This window comes from Cyprinodon tularosa, unplaced genomic scaffold, assembly GCF_016077235.1.
Source record: "Cyprinodon tularosa strain WSP-4 unplaced genomic scaffold, ASM1607723v1 ctg17, whole genome shotgun sequence".
Taxonomy (NCBI): Eukaryota; Metazoa; Chordata; class Actinopteri; order Cyprinodontiformes; family Cyprinodontidae; genus Cyprinodon; species Cyprinodon tularosa.
The window spans coordinates 1286536-1308371 of record NW_024038531.1 but is presented as its reverse complement, the minus strand read 5'-3'; the positions used below and the strand labels follow the sequence as shown (position 1 = coordinate 1308371).

Below are 21836 nucleotides of genomic sequence, written 5' to 3'. Positions count from 1 at the left end.
AAATCAATCTTTAGAGCAGAATGAGTGGCTGGCTATTAATGAACAGACGTGTCTAATCCCCAGTTTTCCTTGCTGCTTTCTTTAAGCTTGTGCACAAGTAATTATGGGAGGGGGCAGCAACTGGCGAGTTCATGCATCTTTTTTCCCCACAATTAGGCTCTCCTGCAGAAGTTGTACAAACGTCTAAGGGTGCAACCTGAAAGCGCAAACACGCTGAATACAAGTAAGCTATGTGGAAGACATAAATTTGAAAAGATGTGAACAAAAAGTTTTACCTTCAAACAGCCCTTCGTGAGAGAAGCTGGATCCAATTAGCCCAAGGCAGAGAGAGGAAAAAAGAGGAGACATTTCTAATAGACCCCATTAAAAAAAAGTACTTGGTGATCATGAATGAGTATAATTACTACCAACAAAAAAACTACTGGCTGTAAAACTGATTGAAAAAAAAATCCCTCCTCTGTTAGACTCTAAAGCATTAATTATATATAATAAAGCAAAACAGAAAGAATAAGAGACCTTTCAGAGTTGTCAGTTAATGAAGACCTAGAACTATGTAAAAAAAAAATGTTTTTTTATGTATAATTTATGGTCATTCAATATGAATTTATTAGTCTCATAATGAACTAAGTACTTGGTTGTCCTTATTTTCCTGTCCTTGTTTTTGCATCTTACAGCTCTAAAGGGGAGCGCGGTCATGGAATTGATTGCGATTAAATGCAGTAAAATGTTTTTTTCATCAGCACATCAAAGAGAAAAAGATAACTGTCTATTAATCAATCTATCTTACATAGGCTAAAGTCTGAAATGTTCTTGTGATGTTCTGGACAACTTTTTAGTTTCAAAGCAGCTCATCTGAAAAAACACAGACAAACTTGTTTAACTAATATCTTTTCAGAACCTTTACTGTTTATTTCTAGTTATGTACCTTTTATTCACTCCTTGAAAATGCTTAATTGACATTGTCTTGATGAACTCTAAATGCATGCAATTGAAATACCTTTTATATAATCTTAATCTTTAGCTCCCTCTACAAAATGAAGTTAGGTCTCTAGCTATACTCAACTTCTTCAGGGTATCATTTTTTTAACATTATTCTACCATTAATGCATGAGAGCATATATTTGCAGATTCTGCTCTATAGAAATGTATTTGTAAAAAAAAAATAAAAAATAAAAAAATACATGTCACAGATTTCTACAGTTTGTTTAAAAAAATGTCAGTCAATTGTACCGTGTAAAGAGGTTAGACACAGTATATACTAGAAGAGCACATTAGTATGGGTGGTTTGGGAAAAAGGGGAGAAATGTATCAGAGTTTGAGAGCAGTCGACACTACAGCAGCAGTGCTCCTCTGAGGGAACGGCGGTGGCGGTAAAAAAGCTCCCAACTAACAGTAATTGGTTTTAAAATAATGGAATTCATTACAGTTATGCTGCTTGTTCAGAAATGCAAACAGGGAAAGAAAAGAAACTCACAAGAGACTTGGGCTGAACTGCTTCACTAAAAACTACGGAGAGATGAAAGGCATAATTCAAATGACAATTTTAGAACCTTTAGTTCATTTATATCAGTAACTGTGAAGATGTGCAGAGATAATAACATCAAGACATAGTTTTTTTTTTCAGTTCTTTTGTTCTAGTTGAAATGCTTTGGAAGGAAGTTTTTCCTTCTCAGTTTCATTCTTTTGTGGTGGCAAGTTCCTCCTCCTCCTTCTCACACAGAGACATGTGAGGTGACACACAAACAACCCAGAAAACAACACCCGTCGGCAGCACAGACAGCCAACTGAAAGCTAACATGTGAAAACTTGACAGGTAAGGGGAAAAACACCTCACGCATGACAGTGAACTGCCTGCACGTCTTATTAAATGACTGCGTAATTATATACATCAGTTATATACATTTTAAAGTCCTGTTTTTTAATCCCCATCCGGCTGCATGAATCAAGGCCAGCGTATCTGCCCAGATCAGCATTAAAAGACCATTTCTCACAACCACTCAGGACATAAAGAGACAGGTCAACCATCTCAGCATGATTGGATGTGCCCTCTCACGCTGTGCCCATGGCCAACATCAAGCACATTGCCATTTGGAAGACAATACATCTGCCATCAAATGAGCCTCGGGCCAATATCAAGTAATTGGCCCCATTCAAACAGAGTGCTTGATTTACTCCAGCCACTACTTGAAGGAGGCGGTCGTCTTTCCAACATATGTGTAGATAACAGCAGGGGTGAACATTACTACTCTGATATTATGCTGCATTTTACCTCAAATTCATCTGCAAAAGCAACAATGCCATATGGCTATGTATTATAAATTGAAGCATGTTGTTGACAAAAGAGGTGGAACACAAGAACGCAGAATCGGATGAGCTGTTCCTTCAGAGACAAGGTCGGCAGTAAACAGTAAAGCCACCAATCTGCCACATGCAAAGAGCACAGGGTATCTATAAACAAATGTGACTTGTGTGTTTGAATAAGTGGGCTCAGACGAGCTATGGGGCTTCAATCTTTTTATCTTTCTGAAGGAAATCGTATAACAGAAAACAGTGAGGTGTTGACTTGGTGTCAGTCTGTAGGAGTCATGGATGAAAGGTTCTGTGTAAAGACACGAGACGGGGGAAGAATAACATAAAATGATATGGCTGGGTGTAAAATATGTAGCGAAATATATTATCAGTGAAAGGCAAAACAAAAAAGGATTGAGTACAAAATATTACTCTGATCATAAATATGTACAGTGATACAGGTCAAATCAAAGAACTTTAAGTTAAAGACAGTCACATTTATATTTATATATATATATATATATATATATATATATATATATATATATATATATATATATATATATATATATATATATATATATATATATATATATATATATATATATATATAAATTCACCTCCAGAGTCATTATCTCTTGTTTTCAGAAGCACCCTGGTTATCTAAACAACCACACTAATTGCAGACATTATACTCTTATTGTGCCTTTTAAACCTCAGATGTCTTCGAAACAGTAGTGGTGGTACACCTAGCTGAACAGAAACTCAAAGGAAACCAGTAGGACAACAGCATACCAACAATAAAGCATTGCACAAGTAAATTCTACAATCTAGTAGCCATCCATTGCCACCAAGTGCTGAACTTTGGTACTACGCCTCTGGCCAGACACCTGCAGCATCCCCACACCCTGAATCAGATAATGATTATAGATAATGAACTCTTTTTTTTTAAAGATTAAAATTCATCATAACTGTCTGAAGAGCAATCTTGCCTTCATCCCCTGGAAACCTTGGCATAAAACAATTGAAGATAGATAAGAATAGAATGTGTAATTTGTAAAAAGCTGAGGCAACTTTGACACTTGCCATGAAGAAAACATTTGGGTTGGATCAAGCACATGCATTTCCAATTCGCCCCTTATCCTCCGCCACTGCTGAACTGTCACACCAACAAAATTTCAAGAAAGTCTCAGTATCTATCTATACATCTACCACTAAATGACTAATTCAAGCCTGTTTATTTATTTTCGGCTCTTTTACTCACAAGGGATGAAAGCGCATCCAAGCAGCCACATGGTGCCAGTTGACGGCTTAAAAGCTGCCAATTTAACACTATGGTCAGTCTCTTAAGTGTGAGATGATGAAGAAACCACAAGCCAGAGGAGAAACACAGCCAGTGAGCTTGCTTGATCGTGTCACCAATCTTCACAGGGTAGATCTGTCAGAGGAATAAGGGAGAAAACTGGCCGCTGATGAGGTGATTCTGAGACATTACTCATGTGTGGCCAAGTACACGGGAAATGTTCGATGACATCCAGCTAAAGAAATCTGCTCTATGAGGGAGCTCAATCTGATAGGCACCTTGTTAGCATCCAGCTTTGGAGAGTGGACAACTAGCCTGTGTTGTAAGGTGCAACTAAAGTTCTTGGTAGAAGTCAGAGAAAAGTTTGTATTTTGTATAAATAGGCATGCATGAAAAGGGGCCATAAAGGGAAGCCCTTTATCAACTCCCCTAATGCAAAACATCCTCCAAGAATCTCAAAATACTGAGACAAAGCATGCACTGAGTTGGAGATGACACCCAGCTAAAGAAATCCGCACCATCAAACAAAGCAAATAGCTTCCTAAATATACACAGATGTAGGGGATATCTAAAAGCTAAAGAAACAAATAAAGAAATGGGGAATGACTAGAGGAGCAAGCAACCATAAAACATGGGAATACACAGAATTTCACAGCTGTGTGAACAGTTAAAGCAGATGCGGTGGCTTGTGATGGTAGATGCATACCGAGAGAAGGGTTGTAAAAATATGCTATAAAGTTTATGGAGCCTAATGCGGCCCCACAGGAGCCTCCCGCTGAGCCGAGTGCGCCGACGGAGCTGTTGAGTGTGTGACAGAGCTGTGGGGGAGAGATGTACAACTGAGCAAAGCTAGTTTTCACAAGGTCCATCAGTTGTAAGGGGATGTGCATACAGTGAACTAAATTTACAGATATGCAATCAACAGAACTAGGACTCCTTCCTCCCTCCTCCATCTCATCTGAAAAGAGTCAGTGTCTTTATGCCTCCATGTCCAGAGTCTAAACCCGTGCTGCACCATCTGCACCATTCTGTGCCAGAATAGCACAAAGAAAGTTGGTGAGCCATTTTTACAGATACACACATTGCTGTACACACACTACCACAAGCACAGCAACTATAAAGCTCTACAACAGCCTCTGTTCAATCCAATATCAGCATACTGGGACCACTTCAGCCTTTCATGTTCCCTTCAAAATAATGAGATCCAGCTCTCCTCTGATTGAAGAAGAGTGATTGTTTCTGGTTTTGAAAAGGCATTTTTTTAAAGAGTTGTGTTGAAGAAAACAGCAATATAGAAACAAGGAGATGTGGGCCAGGAGAAGATTCTGGTAGTAGGATAATCTTGAGTAAAAATAGACAAAAAGAAGCAACATCTACTATTGCTTGAATATATGTTCTTAGGACGTCATGTATCCCAGATATTTATTGATTAACTGTTTTCTTTGTTACAAATGGAAATCCAAGTAGACCGGAAGAAAAAAGTTGAACATTATGAGATTAAGATCATTGTTGTTATTTTTTTTGTTTTGTTACTTATTTCAGAGAGTAAAACTGAGATTTAGCATACTGGTAGTAAAATATTTGTATATTCAATACACAGTAATTTGATTGCTTGTGTACAGTTTCTGTAGCAGTATAATAGAAGTGTTTCTGTTTATCAAATGAGTGAAAAATATTTTTTACAATATTTTAAAAGATGTAGAAATGTAGATACAGAGAACAGGAGAGAGATGAACATTGATAAAAAAATAAAAAAATAAATCCCCAAATTGAAGGAAAACTGCTCATGGCGAAGTAGCCTTGTTTCCCGGGACCTCCAGCGGGAGCTGATGTTGACCTAATCCCACCCACACAGCCCACCCTCTGTCACAACTGAACTTCAGCTCCTTCACAGTATGTAAAGGTCAAACTCAAACATGAGTGAATGAAGTCGAGTCATTCACAAAATGAGACGCAAAAATTAAAATTGAGAGGCCATTATAAAAACGCTAAGTTTAACATTACACAACACAGTAAATAATAAAAGCGAAAATGACTGAACAAGCTATTTGGGTTGATGAACCTTTTCAACAAAAAACAGCCTAGAGTAGTAATTGGACACTTGCCTACAACTGTTTTTCCAGCCATCTGTTTCTTCTTTCAACACTGGTTCTTACAAAGACTGGGGGAACACACTGCTAAGACTTCCTACTGAGATTAAAGAGGTCCTCCGTTGTTATAAAGAAAATAGGTGCTGGTTAAAGAAGAGGTACAAATAAAGCTGACTTGGCAACACATGGGCTCAGCTCACATGTCTTGAACAAACAGCAATATCTTTTAAAAAAAAAATTTTTTTAATTGTTTCCTCTTATTGCAGAACTGAACGTTTCATTTTTAGCTACATTTCTGTTGGTTTTGAAAAGACTGTCTTTTTTAAACTAATACAGCTTTCTATTCAAATACCAGTTATACTTTTTTTTGGGTAGCAACAACAGCAATAAAGTAACTATATTGTTTTCTGTATTTGTCCTGTCCTCCAATTATGCCTGGCTGTTAACTAGAAGGATTAATGATCGACACAATTGCCGCTTGCAACAGTGCTACTTACTGGCGCTTCAATGGTTTCCCTTTTTTTGTTAGACTTTGCTTTGTGAACGGAGATAAGTTAGAATGAAAATAAAGTTATGAAGTCATTGCTATAAGACCTTGCAGATGCAAAACAGTACTACACTCTTCAGTTTATAATAAGTTTATATCATGTAATCTCTAGAAACAAGGTTAAGGATTGTTCTGTTTATATATAAATCTGTTTTGTTTTCTGAACTGTGGAGAACTTACTGAAATTAACTGAAAATTTTGTAACTAAAAACATTTTGTAAGCCTACTGTGGTTTAAAAAAAAGTCTCCAAAGCATAAAAGTGCCACAGATAAAAGAATCTGAACTTAACTGAGCCATTTCAAGACATCGCTAAGCTCAGTTTTAGCTCTGGCTGAATGTTAAGAGTATTTATCAAATCAGGGTTTATACAGGAATAAATAACTCAAATCTAGTGCTTTTTAATGCTATTTTAATGTTCTTAGAAGTAATCTTAATGCCACTAACAGGTACCCATCAACAGGCTGCAGCCATGTCCCGAATTCCTTGTTTTCCGACCACTTTTGTTGAAATCTGCTTTTTACCCCCATTCTCTAGCTTTTTCTCCGACTCAAGCTTCTTTTTTGAACATCCAGCTTTGCGATCAACCGGAAGCAGTTCCACATAAATATACGGTGATATAATATGTCTGACGAAATTGTTTTTATCAAATTAAAGTATTTTAAATGCCACAATAAACACATTTAATGAATTTTAATGCCAATTAAGGCATTCATTTAAAAAATAATAATTAAATGACTTTTAATGATTTTTAATGACCCACGGAAACCCTGCAAATGTAGGTTTTTTTCTAGGCTTCGCTGGTTACCAAGTGTAACTTAAAGTCTACTAAACACTTATTAAATCTAACAGGTTCGTTAATATCTCAGTTTCTCTGTGGAGTACGTAACCCAAGGCCACACCTGTGCTCCATTTGTCAAGAAACTGGGGGAAAAAATGCCCACACACACTGAGGCACATACAATTCTGCCAAGAAAATGTAATATGTCACTCCAAGTATTTATCCTGAAAAGGAAATGATTGCTTACATCCATCAGTCCTGAATATTTAACATTTGGTTTGCCTGAAGTGAACAGCGCCATGACTGATTGTTCTCCCTCCATGATGTGTTGCTTGTTATGAAACAACAATTCAGTTAGAGGCGGATATATTTCTTTGTTATGCTTTGCTAAAATGTAACCTTGACCTTTGAAAATCATGTTGTAAGCGGAATGTCGATAAGTTTGAATCAACGTCTGTGTTTGTTGTATTGCAGGTTCCTTCAGTCATTCCTGAGACATGGGAGTCACATGAAAAAATAGATGTGAGGTTGAACTGACTGTAACCTTGAAAAAATATCAAAGCCTTTTTTTAATAATAAAAAAAAAATACTGAATATGTGTTTAAAAAACAAACTATGGGCAAAATTGTATTTAAATGGAAGCCTTGATCTTTTCTCCCTTTGAAAGAAGAAACACTGATTTTTTACCACTTTCAAGCAACTGTTAGGCATGTTTTATATATTGGATGTGAAATAGTCTGCAGAGGACATTTGATAACTATAAGCTTTAGCAATTCTGAAATGTATAATTCAACTGCAGACTTACTGGAGTCAAGAAAAATGTGCAAACTGGTAAAGCAAATCTGAAGATTTTTAATCAATTCAGACAATCCTTCCCGCATCTGGACTTCATTTTCAGAGCATTGGGTACTACTGCTGCACGGCCTGATGCATTTGAATAAAGACATCAGGAATTACACTTTCAGATTGGAAAAACTAATTCTGAGAACTATTAAACAATTTAACTAAGTGAAACAATTAATATTAAATACCCATTAAAATGGAAAACTTCTGACCCAGTGTCCCCAGTAACTAGAGGATTGTCAGATAAATCCTCTCTTATATAACTCCAAGAAAAACGTTGAAGTCGTAAGATGAACTCTAAAATAAGCTTTCAGCCAATCAAACAAAAATCTTATTCAGATAGTCCTCTTCAGAGCAAGTTTCCTTGATCTTAATTTATAATAGAATGGTGACTGGCGAACACTGGCTTAGGGCATGTGAGGCACACGCTATTGATTAATTTTTCATTGCCGTCCTTTTAAAGCATCAAGGACATGTGCCACATCAAATCTCCTCAACCCAAAGCACCAAGTTTAATAGCTTGTGTGAAACAAAAACTCTGCCGAAAGAATAAAATGGAAGCGGGAAGGCTGGATTTCTTCATAGTTTCCTTAATATTCATATCTATATATACATTTTGTGAACATTGATGTGATCTGAGTTTTTTATCAACCTTGTGAGTATAATTGACCCATTCTAAACAAGATGAAGTAAAAACATGAGTACTGTGAAAGGTTATTTAATTAATACATTATATTTTATTTACTGAAAAATGTTGCTTATACAAGCTACGATAAGACCAGATTTGTTGAAGAGGATTATTTATTACCAAAAGTAGAGAGTAAATATTCTCACATAACTCAAAGGTTCAACTGTGAATTAAAACTCTTAAGAGAATCATTTCCTAGTTGCTGATTTTTGACTATTTGAAGTCAACCAGCAAAGAAACATTTCAGATAGTACGGTAGTTTAATATGAAACAGTAAATCTTAGCATGAAAGTCAAACAACATAGTTCTGTTATTAAAAGGAAATTTAAATTGAGTGCATTATATCAAAACATTTCTGATATAATTTATCTTTATATAATGCTGTCTGTCAGAATTATAATGTCTGATACAATTAAATGAAATGTAATAGATATTTAGGCATGTCTGAAAGCTATAAATGTAATGTGCTTTTTTCATCTTTGGCCTTCCAAAGAAAATTAGTCAGACAAAACTCAAGAACATTAGTCGATCATAGGAAGAAAAAAAAAAAAGAAAAAAAAGGGAGAGTACTAGAAACTCCAAGTAAAAGGCTTTAGAAAAAGTACATATTTGTTATGATTTTTAGCTTGTTTCTAATCACAGGTCAATTTGTCCATCTTCAGCTATTCACACCGACCCGTCATAATTTCAGCCCAGACTACAGACATATTCTACCAGTCACTATGTTCATCAACACTGCATAAAGGCTTATTTCCCATACTAATGAAGCTTTTTTTTTTATAAATCACTGCAGTAACATAAATAAAAAAATCCCCAGCTATAAAAAAAATACTTAATGTGCACACTTCGTCAAAAATGCTAATTTAAAGGAGAAGTTCGGTTTTTTACACTTTAAGCCCATTTTCTGTAGTGTCCAGGATGAAATCGAATGATCGACACCAAAAGTTTGACAATTGCTCCTGTCTCTGCTTTTTGGCTCATTTAGAATCACCCCCTGGCTGCTTTAGAATGGCTAGCATAGAGCATGTCCGGTAATGTCCTTAAAACAACCTTAAACGTTCTTTTTTTAAAATATGCTACTCACCGGGTCGTCAGCGCTGTTCAGTGACGTTCCAAAAAAAGTTTCGTGAAGAAAAAACGTCCCTGTTGTGTTTTATTTAGCATTTTGTAAATCCCATTGAGTTCTGTAGGAATAGTCAATATTCCGCTGCCACCGGAAACGGAAATGGGGCCTGTTTACACAGTTGTAGTCTTTTCGCTTCACTCTGTGTACTCCGACGTCGAGGTGCTAACGTCTCTGTTAAACACTTTAAAAAACTCTGAAAATGGAATACGAAAGGTGGATTCTTGATTCTCGACGTCGGAGTACACAGAGTGAAGCGAAAAGACTACAACTGTGTAAACAGGCTCCATATCCGTTTCCGGTGGCAGCGGAATATTGACTATTCCTACAGAACTCAATGGGATTTACAAAATGCTAAATAAAACACTACAGGAACGTTTTTTCTTCACGAAACTTTTTTTGGAACGTCATTGAACAGCGCTGACGACACGGTGAGTAGCATATTTTAAAAAAAGAACGTTTAAGGTTGTTTTAAGGACATTATCGGACATGCTCTATGCTAGCCATTCTAAAGCAGCCAGGGGTTGATTCTAAATGAGCCAAAAAGCAGAGACAGGACCAATTGTCAAACTTTTGGTGTCGATCATTCGATTTCATCCTGGACACTACAGAAAATGGGCTTAAAGTGTAAAAAAACCGAACTTCTCCTTTAATAAAGCTAATATAAATGGTTGATATTTTAACTTGATATGAACCTATTCTTTAGTTAAAGTAATTAACTCCTTTGTTGATTCTAACTCATGTATCACACATATTGTCAGCACAAGTAAACCTGCAAATATGGAGAGGATGTTTGAGTTTAATACCATAGATAGAGTGATATGTTGGCCGGCCGATACTTTGGGTGATTTTTATTTTTTTTCCTGTATCGACATCAGCCATGAATTCCATGCGTTTGCCAATTCTTTCATCCATCCAGCAACCATGGCTTAAGATCAATGGAAGTGCATCTATTGTCTCTCTCTTTGCCATCTATAGTTAAAATGTTTTGTTTGATTTGTGTTTAAATGTTTTATTGTTGAGTCATTTTCATCATGCTAATGTAAGTAAGAAAAAAAATGGCTACAAGAATTGACATCTAAAAGAAAAAAAAATATCTGCAGCAGATATAGGTGATCGCTTAGACCGAACTGAAAATAAAAGGTATCAGTGTCAGCCTTATAAAAACCATCTGTATTAAAACATACTTTTCAAACTGCTTATGCTATATAGCCTTCATTTTCTTATCTTTCTGCCATACATCCAGCCACAGTTTAACATTTACAATACAGATTTTGTGTGCATACACAATCCACACCTGGTTTTTCTGAGGAAATAGGAAAATGCCAGTAAATTCTGCAACACTGCAACCAGCTCTGACCTTTTCTCTCTCAGGTATAAGGCTTTCTGGACTCTTTGGTCTAATCTGCACACTGACAACAACATTCAGAGAGCAGTTGTTTACACAACCCTATTTACCATCACACAACCTGACATTTCAGAGCCAACCGGCATCTAAGCAGTCATCTGTCCAGTTGTACAGGTATTGATCATTTCCTGTGGCTTGGAGATTTTCCTCTGCCGTTTCTTCAACAAATGGATCACACGCCCTCTCATCCCAAGTCTCAGCAGCCTTTTGAGCTGCAGAGTCCGTCAATGGACGAGACAAGATGGAAGTCTACTTTCAGAAACTGCGCAGCAGCAGACACTGACGGATGGACCTTGACTTCTGACGTAAATCAGGCCAGTGCTTACAGACTGCTATGCAGCAAAACCACCATAGAGCCGCTGAGATATATAGTATACCAGCAAAAGGCGACGTTGGCCCTTTAGTGCCATTGTCCTGCAGCTTTTGTATGCATTCCTGCTCCAACACATCTGAAACACAGGGCCAAATTACCTCCTTGGCATACCGGTAGGGTTAGCAGAGGCCTGGTCATTAACCATTGATTTGTTACAGGTGTGTTGAAGAAGAGATGCATGTAAAATCTGCAGGACTGTGGCACACCAGGACTGTTGTTGCCCACCCATGCAGCTACAGTGCAACTGATTGATTTAAGTCTGTCTGCAAGCCTGTTACTACCTAGGTATGTTGCTTCGATCTTCTTCACTTTTTGGTTGGAGCTTGAAAGACAACATGAGACTCTTTGCACACTTCCACAATGGCCAGAGTGATGAAAGTCAATTCACAGCGTTCTGTTCCTAGCTCATTCCTTACTAGCAGAAGAGAAAGTGCCAGAGAGATTTCATGGCTGAGACAGAGGACTTACACTCATGTTTTCCCAATGGAGCATCAGAACCAACACTTTCCCTCTGGCACATCTGAGAGCACTCAACACAGCACGCTGACAGCGTGAAAATAGGAATCTGACAGAAATGTAGGGGGGGGACTCGACTAGTTCACGATTGGCTAAGCATGCTAAATACCGTTTCCTCCATCCTCTCTTTCAATGGGGCTTTCACAAATGGGAGCTCAAGGCTTTTAGTGTACGGGGGTCTATCTATTTGCCCCAGCTGCGGGATTATCACAAAGGTTAAAAAAAAAATCCCAGGTCAAACACTTTTGGGAGCTTTTCAAATGAAACTAAATTATTGATAACCAAGCCCTGCTGTATCCTTTGAAAAGGTCTGCGGAGATTCTGGAAAAAAAAGCTCTTCACATCTTAGATGAGCGGTCATGATCGAAAATGAGGCAATATTGTCCTTTTTCCATTTACCGAACAAAGTGTAGCTATTACTGCAGATTGAAACCTACTCGGTAGCCATCCACACAGGCCAAGCTGATAAACCTATTGCTCACAGCAAGTACAAAAAAATTGTTTGACAAAGATTGAAAAGGGTAATCAATAAAAAAAAAAATGCCTCAAAGAAAGCCAGGTCATAGAGCACCGTTTAACCTCGCTGGTGCTTCTAGCCCTTACAGTCTGCTTAACCGTCATGAAGCCCTCGAAAGGCAATCAAAGAGCTCTTTAAGCGGCAACACTTAAAGTGGTAATTCCACACTTCAAAAGACGTTACCCAATGAGACTTTTTATGGATTCTGTTTTTGACTGAAATTATTCTTTCAAACTTAAAGACTCTCGAAGAGGAACCATGACACTGTGATCCAACAGCCACCTTCAAAGGACCTACTGCTTTAATGCTTGGTGGAAGAAAGACGTAGCATCCTTACTGTGGTTTGGTCCATGAGTGCATTTTAGCTTTTTCATGCAAGAAGTCTTCAGTGTGCACCAAGTTGTGTATTATTCAGAATTAATCATTATCGTTAAGAATAAGACATTGTTAAAAACAGTCCATGGATTTCCATCACTCAAAACCCAATAGTTCTTTTATAACACTGTGAAAGAAAACCTGCAGAAAGAAAACATCTACCAAAATCGTCAGACTGTACAAATGTCTTTTACTTTTATTTATAAAAATCTAACACAAATCTAAGGAATAACAATGACCTTATGCGCACAGCTTGGAATGCGCTCCTAACCAGCTGTCTGAAACACAATGCCTTGATGTGTGTGCATATCTGTGTGTGGATGCGTGGGTTCGGAGAAATGAAGACACATACAAAGTCGTAACAAGATTTCAAAGCCAAATAAATAATAGGCTACTTACCGCCACTTTGCTCCCAGTTATCTGCATGCAGCGATCGGCGGAGAAGGTTAATGTGCAAAAAGACACAAACGGCACACTCGTTAGTAAGCCAGGAAATTATCCATAACAGGCTGAGGCATTAGGGTATCTTTTGTGACAACACAGAAATCCTTCACACATTTATGGGACACTTTACATGACTATTCCATCAACGCAAACAAGATAACTTAAATTTGTTGCTGCACACTCAAGATTATGTCTGTGTCTGGCAGATGCTAGTCCTCTACTTTTAGATTTTAAATAAAGCAGATTTAGCTGGTTGATGCAAATTTCACCAAGTGTCACCCAAATATGAGGGCTTCCTACTGAGGATAAAAGTCTAAAGAAAGTCCCTTTGGTTAAAAATCAATGTTCTGCCAGTAACACCGGTCTTCAGACGTCACATTTGGTGGCAAAACTACCTTGAACCCATGCAGTCAGCACAATTTCCAGGGTTTAACCTTGTTATCTGTCAATAGTGGCAGGTAGCAGGAGCGATTTTCATTACTGCAACTGTGGGACTTGTTTCACAGTGGGAAGGTGTCTGTTAGCAGAGTAAATGTATTCTAATCTGAGCCTGAGCTCTTTATGCTATCCAACATGCTTCTAGGGAATTGCATTCTGATTGCACAAAGTTATAGGGCGTATTGAGCCCTTTTCTTTTTTTTTTTTTTTTTTTTTTTTTTTTCTTTTTTTTTTTTTTTTTTACAGTGTCCTGTCTGGCAAGGTGGCAATAAGAATAATTGTCTTGATGCCAAAAGGAGCCCAACAGATTTTACTTTCACAAGTGTAGCGGTATCGCAATTGCCATACCGCTCCACTTGTTTCATGTATATAAATTGCTTTATTATAATTATGCAGGGAGTTTTACAGTTCATATGGACACTGCAATGTAAGTAGAGCAGAAAAACAGAAGAAGAAGAAGGAAAAAGAAAAAGAAAAAAACAGGACAAAAGATGAAAGAAAGAGGAGATAGGAAGGAGACAATGACAAAACATTTTCAGTCTGCTTCAACACCTGTAATGAGATGGAGAAAAAAAAAAGAAAAAAGAACAGCACAACCAAAAAACATGGTATGAGATATACAATAAAGCAAACACCTTGAAACTATCACTAAAGTAATATTATTAAGTCTGACATGTACTCTGTGTTACCTGAAGATATGAATGTGGGGTTTCTGTTTGGAAGTGAATCTCTAAGTACCTGAAGCCTAGCACCTGTAGTTGTTTGTGAGGGTGAACTTGTGCATGTAAAGTTTTAACCATAGAAAAAAATGCTCAATAGTGGTTGTGGAGAGCCGGAGAGGCACACCCCCCAGAGCACTGAGTCCAGCGCCGGGAGACCCAAAGCCCCAGGCGCCCAAGGGGACCCCAGAAGCGAAGGCACCAAGGCGGGGCCAGCCCCGGAAATCAGACCCCACCAAGGCAGGAGGAGAGACAGCCACGAGGAAGCCCCCCAGCCACCGCCATGCCGGCGCCCCGGGGAGCCGCGGGGACGAGTCCGCGGGCCCCGCCGGCAGCCGGCCACCCCGAAGTAGGGCCGGGCGCCGAACACCAGCCCCCCCACGGCGCCGACCGAAACGCCCCAGCCCCACAGAGCACCGAAACACGCCCCGCCCCCCAGCACCAAGCCCCGGCGACCGGCCGCAACACCCACCGCGACCGCACCCCCCAGGAAAACACTAAGACGGCCCCGCCCCCGGCCGGGGCCCATGCGCATCCGCCGCGAACCGGCCACGAGCGCCGCGGGACCCCCCCCCAAAACGCCCCCCCCGGCCAAAAGCGCAGCCCCACCCCACCAAGACCGATGCCAACAGCGCGCAACGAAACACACCGCGCACAGAATCAGCCCGAGAGCAGAAAAGCCGCCCGGCGCAAAACCGCAAGAGGAGCAGACCGCAGCCGGCGCAACCACCCCCCCCCAGCAGCCCGAGGGGCAGCACAAAGCCAGAGCGGAGCGAACCGCGCCGCCCCCCCACCGGACGATGCCAAAGCAGCCCAGCCACGTCCGCCACCCCCCCCCGCAGCCCGCACCAGGCCCCGACACGCGGCCAGAGCAGCTCCGCCGCCCCGGCCCCCCACCACGCGCCGGTCATAGCCACCCCAGGCCCACACCCGCCCCGCAGCCCCACCCGCCGCGATCAGTGGGAACAGAGCAGCCCCGCCATGCCTCCAGGAGGGAAAACCCACCCGAATACCCAGCCAGCGCAGCCAGCCCGCCCAGACCGGCCCCCCAACACTACCCCCGCCGGAGCCGCCCGGACCCCCACACACCAGCGGCGCGCCGCCAGCAGGACCCCCACCCAGCAGGCCCGCCTGCCCCCGAGAAAACAGACATGCCAAACCCCCCAAAGAAAAAAAGAGAAAAAAAAAAAAAAAAAAAGAAAAAGGGGCCCCCACAATGCGACAGCGGACACCAGACACCGACCCGCCCGCAACCGCTCCCCCCCACCGAGGAAGAGAAAAAAAAAAAAAAAAAAAAAAAAAAAAAAAAACAAACAAATAAATAGGTAAATAAATAAATTAATTAATAATTACAATTAAAATAAATAGGCAAGAGGAGAAGTGCGAGCGGAAAAACCGGAGCCCAAAACAGGACCCAAGACCCGCACCCCACCATGCCGCGCAGCTCCCCCCCTCCCCGAACCGATACCACATTGAGCCCTTTTCCCCTCCTTTCTGCACAGATTTTATAGGAGGTAAGGAAAAAAAATCTCACTTTCATTTTCTTTTAACGTTACTCTCAAACTGTCGGGGTTTGCATCCATTTATTGCTGGTGCTACCTTTTCCTTCACCCTACTAAAAGTTTAGAAGAGCCACAGAAGCAGTTTAACAAGGTGTACCTCAGCCAGCGGCGTAGGAAGCGGGGGGGACGGGGGGGACATGTCCCCCCCAATATAAAAGCCAGGTGGATATGTCCCCCCCAAAAATTGTACCGCAAAATATTAGATTTTGACATTTTTTTAACTAGCGTGCTTTTATTTTGAAGGCGCAGCATAGCGTTACGTCACTGTACTCCCCCTCCCCTCTCTGAACTGCTGAGTGTTTGAGCACTCAGTCAGCAGGGAGGGAAACGGCGACACAGAAATCAGAAACTTGTGAAAGAGGTAAAATAGTCTGTCGGGATGCTGCTATGAATATTGCCCATTTATAACGTTTTGTTTTTATTTCACTTTCATATATAGAAACTGAATCTTTTTGGTTTAGTCATCTTGTACGGAAGAGGATTAGGGCCACTGGAAAAAAAAAGTTAACTGATTTTTACATTTTTTTTTTAGTTTAACATGGGGAAAAAAGTCAGAATTCTGACTTTTCTCAGAATTCTGACTTTTTTCTTCTGACTTTTTTCTCAGAATTCTGACTTTAATCCCAGAATTCTGACTTTTTTCTTCTGACTTTTTTCTCAGAATTCTGACTTTAATCCCAGAATTCTGACTTTTTTCTTCTGACTTTTTTCTCAGAATTCTGACTTTAATCTCAGAATTCTGACTTTTTTCTCAGAAATCTGACAGATGATTAATATTTCTAATCAATTTACAGTGTTTTTATTTTTTTTCGGGGGGGTACTTATACAGATACATAAAAACAAGTAGGTCTAACTAAAAAATAACCAGAATATATGTTTAGAGTAAAGATTGACTAGTGTTTACACAAGCACACAATTTCAAATCTGCTGAGCTTGCTGTGCAAGAAAATGTAAAATATACGTATAAAGAAATATAACAGGAAGTACTGCTAAAACATAAACTAAATGTTAAATAATGTAGATATTGGTTTAAAAAATTGTTCAGATTTGGAAATTTGGAAGGAATACATAATTCTGAAATTAATCAACAAATCTGGTAAAAAAAAAAAAAACAACAAAAAGAAATAAAAAATAAAAGTTGCACTTTTTTACTTGAGGAATTTGTTGAATAACTTCATAATTATGAGTTTAACTAGTTGGAGGTAATGCTACACTTCTCTGCTTCCTGTCCTGCTCATAAAAGGTAAACATTATAAACCCACCATCCATTTTCTACATTATTTGGAAAACACAACACAAATGTAATATAACAAAAGTATGTTTAAAAACAAACATGTTAGCATCCAGCCATAGCCATGTCTGTTTTAGAGACTAGCTCTCTTCTGCTCCTCCATTAATGAGGGGACCCCTCGGGCACGTAAAAAGTTGCCTAATTCTGTCATTTTCCACCAATGTGTCACTGGCAACCTCAAACAACTCACATCTTTGTCAGTGAAGCTGAGTGCTCCCACATCTCTTCCTTCATGGTGACCATCTACATTAAGATCCAAAATTCTGAGATTAAAGTCAGAATTCTGAGAAAAAAAAAGTCAGAATTCTGACCTTTTTCCCGTATTAAACTGAAATGAAATTTAAAAATCACTTAACTTTTTTTTTTTTTTTCAGTGGCCCTAATCCTCTTCCGTAGTCTTGGGATGATCACTCATCCAATATTTAACTGCTAACTTTCTCTAGACGTTTGCTACGCTAGCCAAAATGTTTTTTTTTTTTTTATATATCTCATTTCAGTACAATGCCACCACCAACTAAAAGGCTGAAACAGCAGTAGGACTGACTCAGATTTTTTTAAAAAGAGAAACGTCAGTGTGAGTTACAGTCACCTAACACAACTTGTGTTGAAATTAGCCCGATCTGGGCGTGCGTTTAACGAGGATTTTTTAATTTTTTGCGTGGTTTTGATTCGCCGAAATTGACAGATGTTATACCTGCCGCGCTCCTGATCGTTAGTTAAAACCACAGGGAGAATTAATTTTAATTCTTAGCAGCGGCGGTCGCATTGGTCGTGCAGCAGACTGCTGCACAACCACTAATTAACCAACTAATTAACTTCTGCACCTTTATTTCCTCAAATAAACTGCTGGCTCCTCTTTTTAGACGATAAACAGATTAACACAACATTGACAACTCTGTAGTTTTCTCTGTTCTGTACTGCAAACTGGAATTAAAGGCGCCATTTCTACCAAAGGTCTTGACAGACTGGCGACCTGTCTAGGGTGTACCCCGCACCAGCACCTCCCGACCCCACTAAGGGACAGGGTGTACAGAAAATGGAAGGATGGATGGATTTCTACCAAAAGTTGATAATGCGTTTTTGAACCAGATGCTTCAAAGCGCCCTGTCCATAATTCTTTAACACACTGTCAGCTCCCTCTGTCAGTCAATCTATATAAATTCATTTTTGACCATTATTGCAAGTTTGACAAAATAAAACATATCAAACTTTGCACGTGTGGCTTAGTGAATTGTTTTTAATCAAACTGAAATATTTGATTTTCTAGTGTGATGCAGACACTAAATATGCTAAGGGTTGAAGCCCTTGAAAGACATCTCCCTTTGCTTAATAAAAGACTCCAGTCATTTTGTTTGGTGATATGCTCACATCTTATGAACAAATGCATTATGTAAATTTTAAATGCATTATTTTTGCAAGACACATTTATAAAGGAATAAAGTAAAAGATTAAATAGCCTTTTTTTTAAGTAGCGTACTTAAGATATGTTTCTGTTGAATACGAATCTCAGATTTCCGACATGTGTCCCCCCCAATAGTAAACATATTCCTACGCCCTTGACCTCAGCTTCCCTACATTTTAGACATACTGCATGATTATAAAATGGTCAACAATATGGGACTCGGTGTGCAACATGCTCACTACAACCTTTGCAAATTTACAGACATAATCTTCAGTGTGCTTTGACAAAAGTTGGAAGGAGCTTGGAGGTGAAAAACACAGGTAAAAAATGCATTTTAAATGAAAATCAACTAAAGTGTAGTTTATTAAAAAAAATGAGTCATTGGGTACAGAGGACATGAAAAAGGTCTGCACACCTACAATACCTGTTTAGTTTTAAAAATAGAAAAAAACTTTTGAAAACTTTTTCCACCTTTAATCATAGCTAGACCCAAAACAATGCTGATCCCAAACAAACTGAAACAGTTATTGCAAAAATGTGCATATACTTCAATATTTTCTTGAAGCATTTTCTATGAGGTCAAAACTTGACTTAAGCTTTTGTTAAACATTTCATAAGATTTTTAGAAGAAGCCTTAAGATTTTGTGTTAACATTATGTGTTGATTGGGCCCCATTTTCACCTAAAGACCACCATATATAACTATAACTATTTTTATTATCTTTTTTTTTTTCCTCTGCTGTGAAGTTTTAGCACCAAACATAATGCTTAAACAGTTCGACCTCCTATTCGTGAAATGTCAGTTTCAAGGTATAGTGGAGGATTTTCGTGAATTTTTGAAAAGACCTGCCCATTTCTCCTCGTCCATGCTCTGTTTAAAAGTTGCTGTTTGCATCGCACATACAAGCTTACTATTCAAAACAAAATTTCCAATTTTTCTACTGTCAGACTCACCACCGATAAGTAAAAATAGGGACGAGCAAATAGGATGACCTAATGTAAACATATCATCACCAGAATGATTGATAATTAGGAGGACCACTTATTTTGATAACCCATCCCGGGAAAAGAACATCCTCCACTATACCTTTAATGTTTTCCTGTGAGACTACAGACAGATTAAGCATATCTAAGGTTTCTGTGACCAGCAGGTACTTGCCAGACACTCCTTTAATGTTGCTCTAAGCCTAATGGCAACAATAAATTAGTTTTATTATCATTGTTTAATCAAACCATGAGTCTTCAGTGATACCAAAAAACAAATTCTGACCATGAGAACAATCTGATGCCTTGGAAGCATTCAGGAGATCATGGCTTATGTTGTGAAAAGAAACTGTCAGGAAATAGATACTAGAAAATCTTAGCACTATTGGGGGTTAATTAAAGGAACTTTAGATTACGGCTGGTGTTTACAGATTCCTTTTAAAGTGTAATTAAAAGTGGTGGATTTTTTTCTGAGGACAGATACGCACTCAATTATAAGGGAGGGCATACACTTCCAATACCATCCTGTATTTGTTTTTTTTCTTCTGGTTTCTCAAAAATATTTCAGGATTTTTTTTTTTTTTTTTGAGTTCCATGTTTTATGGGTCATCTGGAAAGGTGAAAAAATGCCTAAAATTAAAACAAAACTGGTATTGTAACAAGGTATGCAGGCTTTTTTTTTTGTTCCAAATGACCTACAAGATTTCCTCTTGAAACATCTTTATAATGATCGCTGACTGTATGAATGGTGCAAATTAATAATCATCAGTGGTGTGGATTTTCTCTCAAGTAGTTTGGGGCATACAGAGCGGAAGGTTGAAAATTGATGGTCACATCAAAAAAAAGGGAGAAAAACGCAATAATGAGCAAACCCCCCCTTACAAGATATTACATCACATCTTTCCAAAGTGAAACAAAGCACGTTCATAATTTAACACACAGCTCTATGCATTAATGGCATTAGTAAAATTAGAAAATGTTGCATTTTCATTCAATTTGGATGTAGAACATGGTGAAAATGGGAAAGCAGTTTATGCAAAGGTAATGGGAAAAGACGGGTAAACACTTGCGCTATATATTGGGTTGGATTGTGTGTTTAACAGAGTTCAGTCTTAGCATGTATCTTTCTAAGATAAAAACTCCCTCTATTTGTGTTGGGTGTAATTTGTCAGACTCCTGTTAACCCATATGAGTTTGTTCTCAGTGCAACATAGCTTTGGACTGAGACATAGAGAGAGATGACCAAACAAGAAGATGGTTAAACAGAGTTTTAAATTTCTTCTAAAATATGATTCAGCAAAAACACAAATTGTAAAAATTATTAAAAGGGAATTAAGTTTTAAAGCACATGTGATGCATCAGCATGCATAGATAAAGGATAGAGTTACACCAGCTACCCTGAACCTTATGACCACCAGTCAGACATAAAGTCGGCTTTCTTTTAGCCCCAAGTACAAAAATTAAACCCAGAAGGCATTGAGCAGTAGATTGTTTGGTACCAATCAACGAGTGTTAATCTTGCAAATGAAGCATACTGGAATCTTAGTTGAGATTTGGAGAATTTGGAGACCAAATCAAAACTTCAACCTTGCTTTTTTACTGCTGAAATATTTGTTTTAACTATCTATGGTGTAGAAGGTCACATTATTCATGTTTCTTAAAGCTCAATTTTAGATCAGCAAAACTGTTCAGGGAAATCGTTTTAAATACCTAAAATCAACAGAAGTAACCAAGGTGTTCCAACAAAACATTAATCGGAGCATCTCACTGCCACTGCAGCCTGGTTCTCTGTACATAGTGCTTTCTGCAATTTTTAAAGCAGAGTTGACTTTACTTTACTTTTGATACACAAATAGGACTCTGGATTCCCGCTTCCACTGCTTTGTGAACCCATCTTAAGCTACTGTAATTACCGTATTCTGCTTGATTGTTCTGGTGGATTTAAGTTGGGAAGGACATCCCATATAGCCTTAGCAGGACAGTATTAATCAATAAATACATTAAATTCTTCAACAACTTCAAATGCAATAGGGCTGTCTTTGAGCCTTTGTTTATTTCATTAGTGGATCTTCAAGGAGTCATTACCTTAATTTCTACAGATCATTATAAATCAGTCATACTGCCTGTTTAGTGAGAAAGTGCTTAA

General features: G+C 38.7%; 1 protein-coding gene across 6 annotated transcripts in view; it reads right to left on the bottom strand.

Moving 5' to 3' along the window:
• Positions 1-21836, bottom strand: part of diaph2 (diaphanous-related formin 2) — a 542053-nt gene that overhangs the window by 468640 nt on the left and 51577 nt on the right. For 5 of the 6 annotated variants that reach the window (XM_038281299.1, XM_038281303.1, XM_038281304.1 and 2 more), the window contains one exon: positions 13251-13271. The exons of the other annotated variant lie outside the window; for it this stretch is intronic. In XM_038281299.1, the coding sequence (XP_038137227.1) occupies positions 13251-13271 (21 nt within the window). The remainder of the gene's footprint in view (positions 1-13250; positions 13272-21836) is intronic. 6 annotated transcript variants of the gene reach the window in all.